The sequence below is a fragment of the Meriones unguiculatus genome, chromosome 11 (genome assembly GCF_030254825.1).
Source record: "Meriones unguiculatus strain TT.TT164.6M chromosome 11, Bangor_MerUng_6.1, whole genome shotgun sequence".
NCBI lineage: Eukaryota > Metazoa > Chordata > Mammalia > Rodentia > Muridae > Meriones > Meriones unguiculatus.
The window spans coordinates 88863027-88875225 of NC_083359.1; the positions used below are offsets into that span (position 1 = coordinate 88863027).

The 12199-nt window shown below is 41.9% G+C and overlaps 1 protein-coding gene across 6 annotated transcripts in view; it reads right to left on the bottom strand.

Moving 5' to 3' along the window:
• Positions 1-12199, bottom strand: part of Pbx1 (PBX homeobox 1) — a 311127-nt gene that overhangs the window by 70863 nt on the left and 228065 nt on the right. For all 6 annotated transcript variants that reach the window (XM_060364629.1, XM_060364632.1, XM_060364628.1 and 3 more), the window contains 2 exons: positions 7839-7974; positions 3160-3319 (listed from right to left, as the gene is read on the bottom strand). In XM_060364629.1, coding sequence (XP_060220612.1) covers positions 3160-3319; positions 7839-7974 — 296 coding nt within the window. The remainder of the gene's footprint in view (positions 1-3159; positions 3320-7838; positions 7975-12199) is intronic.

Sequence of the window (12199 nt, forward strand, 5' to 3'; positions counted from 1 at the left end):
TCTATCTATTCATATCAGTAACGCCCTCTAAGACGATGACAATGAAAACCATCTCCAGGTACTACTAAATGTCTGCTGGGGTGCACACTCACCCCAAGTTGAGAACCAATGACACATAACAAAGATATGACGTGTGTTTGTCTTAAGAAACTCAAAAGGTTTGAAAGTGGGAGCTCGTGGTTTCTCAGTGTGGTGTGTGTGTGTGTGTGTGTGTGTGTGTTGTGTTTTATGAAGCAGCTACCTGCAAATACTGCTTTAATTTCTGTAACATAAAAAAAAACAAGTTTCCCATGGATGAGGTGACCAGCCTGATTTAGCCAGATGTCCACGTCATCTGGGAGTATAAAGGAGGAAAGATCTTAGATGTAAACCATGTCTCATTCTTGCTTCAAAAAAGTATCTGCCTCTTTCTGAGTCCTCACCTCAGGCTTTTATTATCTTCACAAGCATGAGAAATTAAGAGCTCACCTTTTGTGTGTGTGTGTGTGTGGGGGGGTGTCTCCTCAGTGAGCCATAGGCAAGGGTTTTTACAGTCTTGTCATTTGGTCCTCTCCCTCCCCATACCCTCTCTCAACTTCATTCCTTTCATCCTTCTCCATTGCTGCATCTGTTTTGCCCACTTCTGCTGGATGTTCCTCTGCATTTGGAAATCCCCACACACACCTACCCACTACCTATTCCTAAGTGGTTTTCATGAAGTAGGGCTATGGAAAAGGAAGCAAAGTCTACTGAACAAACAGGCCTGTTTAGGTGGGGCTTGACAATCCCTGTGAAGTGCCATTCTCCACACAAAAGCCAGGGGAGGGAGCAGGGTTCATTTGGAGTGTTGCCTTTCTTGCAATGGGAATGAGTATGGAAACTAAGCAGAGATCCTGGGAGAATTTCCATTTCCATGTTGGGAATATAAAACTGTCCTGGTATTCAGAGTCCCAGACTTCAAAATCTACCCAGATATCTTTTCATATATTAACCTCTTATTACAATCTCTTTCCATTAGCATTTTTCTTTTGAAATTACTCAAGGGCCAGCACACACTGTAGTAAACACTCCATGTAAAAGTTTGAGCACTTATCCTCCAAACTGTGCCATGACTTGGGCTGTTAAAAGCAGGAAAAAAAATACAAAAAAAAAATTATAACTTTTCCTGTTAAGACATTTATCTCTTAAAATTCGGTGCTAGTGCACATTTATAATAGTGTTGAATTCTTTGGTCTCTGTATTAGAAAGAGAATATTACAAGGGGGTTCCTCTGCAAAGTATTTCCAACAACTTAGGCACAACTGGAAGGCTTAGCTCAAGTTTTCCATAATAATGTACTTTGTGCTCAGAATAGTCATATGAAGTTTAAGCCACCAGAAAATTCCTTAGAAAACTGTAATCAGACTGACATTCGGTAAGAGCCAACATAATTCTTAAACACAGAGTGGGGGTTAAAATGCTTACTTTTCTCTTTTTAAGGGCTTTAGGAAAGAAAAATAGTTATGGATTTAGTAATGAAGGGAGCCCACAGGGCCCTTCTGAGGACTAGTCATAAATCATGCTAAGCCATCTGTGATGCAGATATAGCAGGGACAGGAAAAAAGTCATTTTGATATCTGTTTTGCATTATGATAACCTCTGCAGGAGTGTTGAGTGCATTTTTTGCTAATATTGACAGAATTATACTTCTTCCAGAGAGAAGTGAGAATGCCCGCCCAGCGCTACAGTTCACCTTGTGGTGCTGGGTAGGAAATCTTTAATAATCGACCTGATAGGGAAGGAGGAAACTGGTGTTATTGGACCTGTTAGCCTGGATCTTTCATCAGTCACACCACGATGAGGAAGAAAAACAACAGCCAACCACCACCACAACAACAATAAAACCAAAAGAACTTTCAAAAGCAAATGCATTCTTCAGGGTAGCCTGACCTGCATGGGCTAAGAAACGTGAAACTTGATCAAATTAGACAGTGTCTTATGGTGCCCCTGTTTACAACGCCACATGGGCTCGACTCATGCATCATTCCAATTAAACAAAAGAAGGTCATGGTAGGATAGTCCAGGGACTCGGAGAACCTGATGGTAACACATTAGTGCAAGGAGAAGCTCACAGAAGAATTGTGTGTTACCCTAAGGATATCCAGTTACAAAGGCAGCATATGGCAGGATGAACCCTTTTAATGAACAAGTAGGCTGTAGGGTCAACATCACCGTACATACTCATAGAAATCCCAGAAATCAGATTAGTAACCATATTATGAGTCAATATATTTAGATTTGCTAGTATATTGTTGTTATCATCAGACTTAGAAGTGCACTCCACATTCCAAAGATATGTATTTTGTCTGCTATGAGAAGGATGGGAACTTCTGATACTAAACATATTTAGTAAGGAAATGTTTGTTTTCCCTTTTTCTCCTCCAGTAGAAGTATCAACATGTTTGCTACAGCATACAGACAACACGAAGGTTATACCTCATATATTACTGACTTTTTACTGGCATCGTGGAAATTCAGAAGTGACAGCACAGGACGTTTTCCAAAATGTACTTCTATGTCAGGATGTTTACGAAAATAAGACTTAGACCCAGAATACATGGCTGAGATTATAATATGAATACTTGAGCCTGAAAGGTCTTAATTAACAGCTTGTGATTTTTCTTGATAGTTCACATAAAGAAAACCAATAAAAGAAAACAATCAAGAATAGTATCTCTAAGCAGCATCTAGGAAATACTGTAGCTCTGCAGATTGGAATTTGCAGAGTGAACATCTCTGCACAGAATGCATGCCAGCAGATGATCCAGACACGATACTATGGGGACAGCAAGATAAACGAGGATGGACACGTCGTATGAGAACCCAAAGGAACTGCCTCTAAGTATTAAGTTTTATCTGTGAGTTTAGAGGCCTCATTAAATCGAGAACAACGTATCTCCATTTTTGCTTTAACAGATGCCTTTTACAATGTAAACTTGCAGACAGCCCCATCGTATAAACACATCGCCATTGTCCTTTGGATATGACAAGAAAAACGCAAAATAGTCACTGACAACAAATGATAATTGGATGTTCAAATCAATGAATCAAAACCCGTAAGCATTAAAACAAAGTCTCAAAGTAGGAAAAACAAACATACAAATGGAGAACAATCCGCCCCAAACCAAAGAAGAAACTAACCCGCTGAGTTGGGAGTGGAGGGCGAGTTAGCTTGGCTTCCATGAGCTGACACATTGGTGGCAGTGACAGCTGTTTTGGCAGCATAAATATTGGCTTCCTCTTGAAATTTACCTATGTTCTTCTTGTACCGGATTCGCTTATTTCCAAACCAGTTTGATACCTAGAGCAACAGGAGAGAAGATGAGAAAATTAGCGCTTCACCCATTCAAAGATGGTGCAGAGAAACAGAAGGGTCCATGAAGGGATGGAGGGGTGGGAAGCGATAGTCTGATCTCACTTATGACGTTGGTAATACAAAGTAAAAGCCCTGAAGTCAATGTAAGCTCTCCAGGAAGAACAGCCACCTAACGCAGGTTCTCTGAAATTCCACAAGTCACTCTGACAGCAACTCTCCCTTGGAGGACTTGCTGGAGTAAGCTAGGACTCCCAACTTAGAACCAGTATTTCCAATTTGCATTTTTCCTAATTAATGACATTTAAATAAATGTATTAGAAGAAATGTCTGTTCTTTTTATAGCTAATGCTGACATTGTGCAATCAAACTACAAAGACTTTTAGAATATCCACATGAATCTATACCAACATATGGGTGCTTCCATGCATACATTAATTTCAAATTTTTAGAAGTTAAGTGACCTTAATATGGACTTTGAGTCTTAGATGTATTGTGCTATAGACTTTTTCAATATAATTTCACTGATTATGTTGTACAACCATCTTGGTCTTATACATTCAAAAAAAAAAAAAAAAAAAAAAGACCCAAAAACAAAAACAACTGACTCATACAACTAATTATTACGTTGAATTCCTGCTTTTAAATGTTAAAGCCAATGAATACAATAAACCTAATTGACTTTCTTTTGTTAATTTATTTCCTTCCTGTGGCTGCCAGCAGCTGTTGGTACTTCTCTCTTCTCTTACCAGAAAGGGGTCAGGACACACACTGACGTTTACCCCAGAAGTCCTGACTCGGGGATAGTTATCTATTAACACCCTCTATTCCAGATATATTCCAGATATGATTTTTGACTACACTGTTGTGGCTTTTATTTAATCGTAGAACACACTAGGAAAACTGGTAAGGGGAGAACAAGCTGATTACATATGTACCACACCTCGCGTATAATTCACATCAACTCTCCATCAGCAGTGGCGGATAGAGGAAACGGAGGTTAAAACCACTTATTTTTCAAATGCATTCACAAAGCTAAAAGACTAGGTAACCTTCCAATGCCCGTGGTGTGGCTTATACTATAGCAGAAACGTCGAGTCTCAGTTACAGAAATCAAACTGTACCAGCGCAACATTAGTAAAAGAGAGAGAGAGAAAAAAAATCCAATAATAAACTGCTTTATTGGTTGTAAACGCAGAAAAGCAGAGTTAAACTGGAGGAGGAAGGGTGCTTCTGAGTACAATTCAGGAGCATGCCACATTTAACTGAACTTTGAAATTCAAATTTCTCTCGAGCTAAGTTTCACTATTTATATGAATCAATCATAATTATCAGTGCTTATTGATTTATATGTGCAACGGGGGGGGGAGGAAAAAGGTAGGTACATTTTTCAAAAGAAACTGAAAAAAAAAAGACGAAGGGAATTTAGGAGGATGTTATAGGATGAGAGGAAATGACGTAGGTCCAGTTCGATTAGCTTTTTGTGGACAAACCAGAAGGGAAGAGGGAGGTTGGGGATGTGCTGTGGGGATGTCCTGTTGACGTGAGAAGAGACCTGACTGAGAAGATACTAGGTATGTTCAGGTATTTTCTATGGTGGCTACATTGTGGCATCCTCTACCTCAGATAGTATGTGGAGTCAGTGTTTCATTAATTAATACTCAACTGTCACAGACTAAAGGCCTAATACCCTAGGGATGCCTATGGATGAGGTAGCAAGAGTGAGACAATCCAGAAAGAATAGGAAATGTTGCTGGGGAGTGTTTTATTTAATCTCAAACATGTTATGTTTTGAGAGCCTATGGGCAGAGCCATGCAAAATCCAGTGGGAAGTAAGATACATGAGTTTAGTGTTCTGGGACAAAAGCCCCATCTGGATATTCAAATGGAGTTACATTTGTAGCTGTGTGAGTGTGTAGAATGGTGCTTTTGAGAGTTAAATGTTCACAGATGGCTTGTGAAAGCAGATTCCAGCTCCTATTCTCAAAGATGTGGCTGGTCTAAGGCTCAAGAGTCTGCGTTGCTCACAGCTCACATAGGTGATGTGTTGCTGGTGCTCACAAACGCTGTTTTCTGAGGTCCACACTCTGAGTAGCAACTCACATGGAAGGAGGGGTCTTGGGGGACCCTTGGGAGAAATTAGTCGTTAGAAGCATTTTGGAGGGATTTAAGTATATGAGCCCATTTTTGTTGGGGGGGTCACGAGGGAAACCAAGACTGCAGTTACATATCAAAGGAAGTTGTGACTGACAAATGATGTGATTAAGATCCTCTGTCTGAAGCATGTCCTGATGAAAGCTAAGGAAAGAAGAACAGTTGTAGGATGGGTAGGGTGAGAGTGAGGAGACTTCAAAAGAAGAAACACAGAGATACTGGCACCAAGAAACAGAGGTTGGTTGGACGGATCGGATCCCACTAGTTGGATGTAAAAAGGGTGTTTATTGAGCATCCGGTTCATAAAGAAACCTAAGAGAAATGGTACTCTTCAATAGATTTGAGAAGCAGAGGCAGCTTTAATGTGCAGCTTCTGACCACTGCACTTGCTAAATGGTATCATGAAGACTTTCTAAAAGGAAGAGTGAATCACCTAGAACCACACATTAACTCTTGCCAAAAGCAAGCTCCCAGCCTAATAGTCTATGAAAGGCATCATGCTGTTTCTCCCCAGATTTCACCTGATAATGTAGAGCAGCTTAGCCTGCCTGTTCTTGTTACTGTGGTGGTGGTGGTGGTGGTGGTGGTGTGTATGTGTGCGGGTTGGTGGGGGAAGGGGGGCAAGAATGGAATGGCCTTGGGTTAGGTAGAAGAAAGCAAAAGGAAACACAGCATATAAACAAACCTTTAGGTGAACAAAGAATTCACTACTTGGGCTTTTATGACGAAGGAGGTAGAGGTCGCTAGAGAAAATGGCAGGGTCTTGATTGGCTGTAGAAGGGTTAGTCCTCATTTCTAGATCAATTTAAAAACCTGGAATTATGGATTCAGTGCATGGAGAGGCTTAATTTTATCTTAGAAGTAGAGGACTCTACACCCTAAACCTACTGAGCTTCGACTTTGCGGGGTAGTTCATGCCCTAAAACCATTCCTCAGGTACACCACCAATAGCAAAGAGCATCTGTCTCCCCTCCCTCCCCTTAATAGACAAGAAGTCTAAATCTAGACAAAAATGGTAACATCCTAGAAAAGCACTAAGCTAGGCTACTTGAGTTTAACACCTGGGTTCTGCTTTTCTCAACTGTCAAGACTGGGAGTGACCTTTCAGGGAGGTCAGAGAAGCCACCGGAGGCCTGGGTTAAAAGGCCTATATGGATGCTGCCTTACTTAAGTGGATGATGTTTCCAAGGACAATCACTACTGTAAGGAAGCCTACTTCTCAAATCTTAGAGAGTTTAATGTTTTTCTTATACTTGTTTTATTGAGGCAGGGGCTCAATACTGCTTGCTTTTCTTCTTATGTTCACGTTGGAGGTTCCATGTCTACACAATGTTTGTGTCAGCTATCTTTCCAAGTGAGTAGGCACCTGTTACAGTTAGTGCATGTTGGAAATACAGAGAACTCGGTGACATTTTGTGAAACCATTCCAATGTAACCAAAGTGGCATGCTAAATCCCTTTTCCCAATCAGTTATTAGTCGTAGAGTCAGAACACCAAGAACAACCCTTTCATTCAAGTACTTTGATTCACCGACTCTCTTCTTTTTTTCTTTCTTTATTTTTCAATCTTTTTGTATGTTTTTTTATTTTAATTTTTATTAATTACACTTTATTCACTTTGTATCCCCCGGTGGCCCCCTCCCTTCTCCCCTCCCAATCCCACCCTCCTTCTCCCTTCTCCACACATGTCACTCCCCAAGTCCACTGATAGGGTAGGTCTTCCTCTCCTTCCTTCTGATTCTAGTCTATCAGGTCTCATCAGGAGTAGCTGCACTGCCTTCTTCCATGGCCTGGTAAGGTTGCTTCCCCCAGGGGGAGGTAATCAAAGAGCAGGCCAATCAGTTCATGTCAGAAACAGCCCCTGTCTCCATTACTATTATTTTATGTATATGAGTGCTCTGTCTTCATGCACATCAGGAGAAGGAAGCATATCTCATTATAGATGGTTGTGTGCCACTATGTGGTTGCTGGGAATTGAATTCAGGACATTTGAAGAGCAGTCAGTGCTCTTAAGCACTGAGCCATCTCTCCAACCCTGATCCACTGACTCTTATTAAAGTTCTCCCTGGTTTGGGAGAAAAATGCTAAGGAATCACCTAATTTGGAAGAAACAGCAGAGAAAAATACAGGTATTATATACTAAGTGTTAGCCATCCACAGGATGTCCTTCTTTTCCTTTGGTTAATTTCTTCACAAGCACTGAGAGCTTACCTTGCCCTTTTAAGGCTTTCATTGCTGGATAATACCAAGACCTAAAGGTCCAAAAATCAAACAAAATAAAAACCTCCAGGACCTTGCCAGGATGCTCCATCAGGAATGGCTATGACAAGCTGGCTCTTCAAGGGCTTTCTCACCTGGGAGACTGTGATGCCACACTTCTTGGCTAGCTCCTCTTTGGCTTCCTCACTGGGGTAAGGGTTGCTGAGATGGGAATAGAAATATTCATTCAGAATTTCTGTGGCTTGCTTGTTGAAATTCCGTCTCTTCCGCCTTCATAAGGAGAAAGAAAAAAGGTTAAGAAAGAAGGTCAACCTAGAGAAATGGAGAGCAGGGTAGCTTCTAGAAGAAATATCTTGGCACAAAGAATGAGTTTGAGCAAATTTGCAAACGGGGCCAGATGCCCAAACACTGAGCACAATTGTTTTGTATTTCACATGCACTGGAGAAGAGAATCAAGAACATCCATACATTTAGGCTTCTCTGGGTTTGAATCCTGGACCAGCTAGATACCTCCCCTAAACTAGGTATCTCTCTAAGCATCAGCTTCTTCAACTCCATGGGAAGAGTTCCTCGCTAGTGCACAAGGACCATACCCAGGAAGTACACAGTGGAACATTCAGCAGCAGACAAAAGCCAGAGATGGTGGTTGCATCCCAGACCTTGACTTCATGGGAATGAACTCAAGCTGTTCATCGCACTCGTGAGATAGATGGGGCTATTCTTATTCACAAGCGATTGTGTGTGTGTTGTTGTTGCTGTTTTCAAGACAGGGTTTCTCTGTGTAGCCCTGGCTGTCCTGGAACTTGCTCCATAGACCAGCCTGACCTCGAGCTCAGAGATCTGCCTGCCCTGCCTCTCAGGTGCTGGAATTAAAGGCATGAGCTGCCATCACCACCACCATTGCCCAGTCCTATTCCCAGATTAAATACCATGTTCAAAGTCACTCAGCAAGTAAGCTATAGCTCAGGTCTGCTTGGCATCCAACTCACCCTCTTGCTTCTATACAAACTGCATCCTGGCAGTGACACAGACACTCTGTAGCCCCGAGTTAAAACTAAGTTATCATTTTCTCTCAGTTCTATCCCCATGCAAATGCATCCAACAGTTTAAAAAGCCATCTGGGGGAGAGGGCAGGAAACTGACTGGGATTAACCCCCTGACTGCCTGACCCCCCTCAGAAAGAGAGAGAGACGGCATGTCTTTAGCAGGAGCAGCCGCTAAATGGGAAAACAAAAGCTCACAGAATTCTTTCTCATACACAGGTTGCCAAAAGGAAAAAAGACTATTTTTCTTTTCATAAAAGCATTTTTCTGCTTTGAAAAAAAGGGTGCTAATTGAACAAATTTCAAGTGAGAATCACTTTATTGCTTTCTCAGGGCTATGGCCTGTGGGTAGTTGCACAGTCTCTTAGAGGACTCTGGGCTCTTTGTAGACCTGGCTTTTTTGTTTTGTTTCCTTGAAGTGGGTAAAGCCTTCCTTTTGAAATTCCTCTATTAGCACATTTACCTGCCTTGCTTTTTTGTCAAAGTTATTCCTCAAGGCAAATAATTCTAGAACATCTCTGGTTGTGCCAGGATAGAGACTTTCCAAATTTAGCCAACAGAAAGCACCGGTGGCCAAGCTAGACTGGAGATTTAGCTAATGTTGTATTTTCAGGGTCCCTCTTGGCTTAATTAACACAATAAAGTACCTGATTTTACCGGATGAACACCATCTGGCCACAGGTACCAACCACATCTGTACAGATTATGCCAAGCCCAAGTCACTTTCCCAAATCATGCTGAGTTTCTGGGTCATCCAGCATCAGAAACTGGACAGATTGTATTTAAAAAGCCCCAAGGCAAAGGAGGCGCGTGAGGAAAGCCCTTGCCTAACGGAAACTAAAGGAAGATGGCTTGGTGGTTAACGCACCTGCTGGGTTTGCCTTCAGAGAACCTCTTGCTGTTTTTCCTACAGATAGCTATTTTGAGGCTGGGGAACTGGACCTGGAATGCTTCTGTCACTGGGAGAACCCCAAGTCCTTCAGCCCATTATCTGCAATTAGCACTAGAGTGTATTTTTTGGGAGTCTTCCAAGTGAGCTCAAAGGAAACCTCTCTAGAATGAGCTGGTGGTGTGGGGATGGTACAGACAGCTGTTGCTGGCTCTCTCAGAGTCATGACGTGCAATCCTCCCTGGGTGGTCTCACCTACTCGGATAGACTTGCTTATCACTTCTCTCAGTAGCTATCTTAATCTGTCTCTGAAATCCCGTGATCAGGATTTTTTTAGAGCTTCAGGAAATGTACTGAAAATAACTGTGTCTGAAGGTAAGGTTGAGTGAGAGCTGAGGCAACTGCTTTCTTTGCTCTGATGTTACTGGCTTGTAGGTTAATGCTTGGGATCTTCAGCCAATGAGAAGCTGAAGAGCACTGTGGATCATGAACTCGTGTGTGTGTGTGTGTGTGTGTGTGTGTGTGTGTGTGGAGTGTATCGGCAGTTTGTCTGGATGTCTGTGTACCATGTATATACACTGTTAAAATAGGGTGTCAGTCTCTCGTTACAGATGGTTATAGACATTTCTAAGTCTAGAGGTGGTACTGGGACCCAATCCTATGGAAGAGCAGCGAGCATTTTTAATTGCTGTGCTTGTTCTCCCTACCAGGATCCTGGCTTTTAAGGTAAGAAAATGTGGGTGCTCATTGACTATTACAGCATTTTAAAGGCAGATCCCTGCCTGGATGTGACCCATAGCAGACTTCTTCCCCCCCCCTTTCCTTTTCCAAAAGAACGGTGAGAAGCACAGATTCCCTGTTGCTGCATATTTATCCTCATCTGACCATGGCCTCACTGCAGGTCCCAACTGCTGATCTCTCACATTCATCCCTTTGTTCCACTCCTGATGTCACTGCTATTTCTGAATGGTTTAGATGAGCCAGTGTGCATCACAGCACTGCTGACTAATGGTGTCAGGCAGTGTTTTCGTGATGAGGGAATGTTCTATGTTTGTGTTATCCAATACCTGAGGCTACCAGGCAGCCTCATATGTGGCTAGTGGAGCTAACAAATTAATTGTAAACACACACACACACACACACACACACACACACACACACACACACACTAGCATTCTAATTTTGTATTTGAATTTAGAGTCAAATGGCCATAAACTAGACATGCCCCTTTAGACTGATGTTGCCAGAAACCATGCTTCAGCAACCATCATGGAAGAGAGCCCAGATTAGGATAGCACAAAACACTGGAGGACCTGACCATGGGAACCCACTGCTTGCTTCAGCTCTGTAGGATAGCCATGCTTATCTTCAAACAAGATCAATTTCCTGCGAATATTCTATAAGGTGTGGACAGTCTGGCCGTGTTGGCTTAGTCTGAGGGACAGGGAGGTCAGCAGTAGTTCACTTCAGACTCTTCTAGTTTGGCACATCCTTCACAGAATTATGATAGCAACCTTCCCAAGCCAACGTGCTCTCTACTCACGCCACTAAGCTATAAAATGGGTAATATTTACATTACATATAAACATATAGTTCTATAAGATACATCTACTCATATACTAATGATAATATTTACCTGTGTTACATAAAAATACACATGATAACTGGCTTTGAAATTGCTATGAGCACTACACTGAGACAATAGAACGCATAGTATATGTCGAACACTATGATTGATTTTTTCATATTACCTTACATGTTCTCATATAAGGAATCAAATCCCATTTTATAGATACAAAAACCGAGTCTTTGGGAGGATAAGCTACTTGTCCATGGTCACAGGGTCAGTTTTCACTATAGCCAGAATGTGAATCCAACAGAATTACAGAGCTTGTGTGATACTTTCTCAGAACCCTTCCCTATATATCTCTGAGGGGTCTACTCCTTAAAATTAGGGATGCAAGGTCTCCACTGGTCCAGCTAAGGTTTTCAGTAGGTCCATCCTACTCCTTGGTCCTCATTTTCCTTAATTCTATACACACTGTTAGGCTATTTTGTCCAGCGACATCATATATGTTCTCATTAACCAAAGGCCCTGGTGGCTCCCAGGTTCCTCTACCTCTTCAGACAGCCCTGTATAGTTCTTTTTCTCAGCGTTTGTCACAGTTTATGCATGCCTACAACTAAACAGAAAATTCCTTTAAGGGTAGGACTCATGCCTCACACATATTTAAAACCTTGTGCTTGGTGCATAGTAAGCACTCGGGTAGGTAATGCTGCTAAAGTCAAATGAAGACGGTCTTTGTTGCTCTTAAGATGTCTTCAGTTTCCTAGATCATTTTCCTTTTGACAGAGTTTTTAGGGACGTTCTTAGGTTCTATGCTTATCTGTAAGGGTGTGCCCATGAGATCAAGAGCTATGAGAAGGCAGGAGCCATATTAATGTATTATATTTGCTATTCTAACAGCTAAAACACCACCTGGCCAATACCAGTATTCTAATTAGATGCATACATAATTCTGCCTATTGGGTCGGTCTGCCTGAGCTTTATTGATGCCTTTTC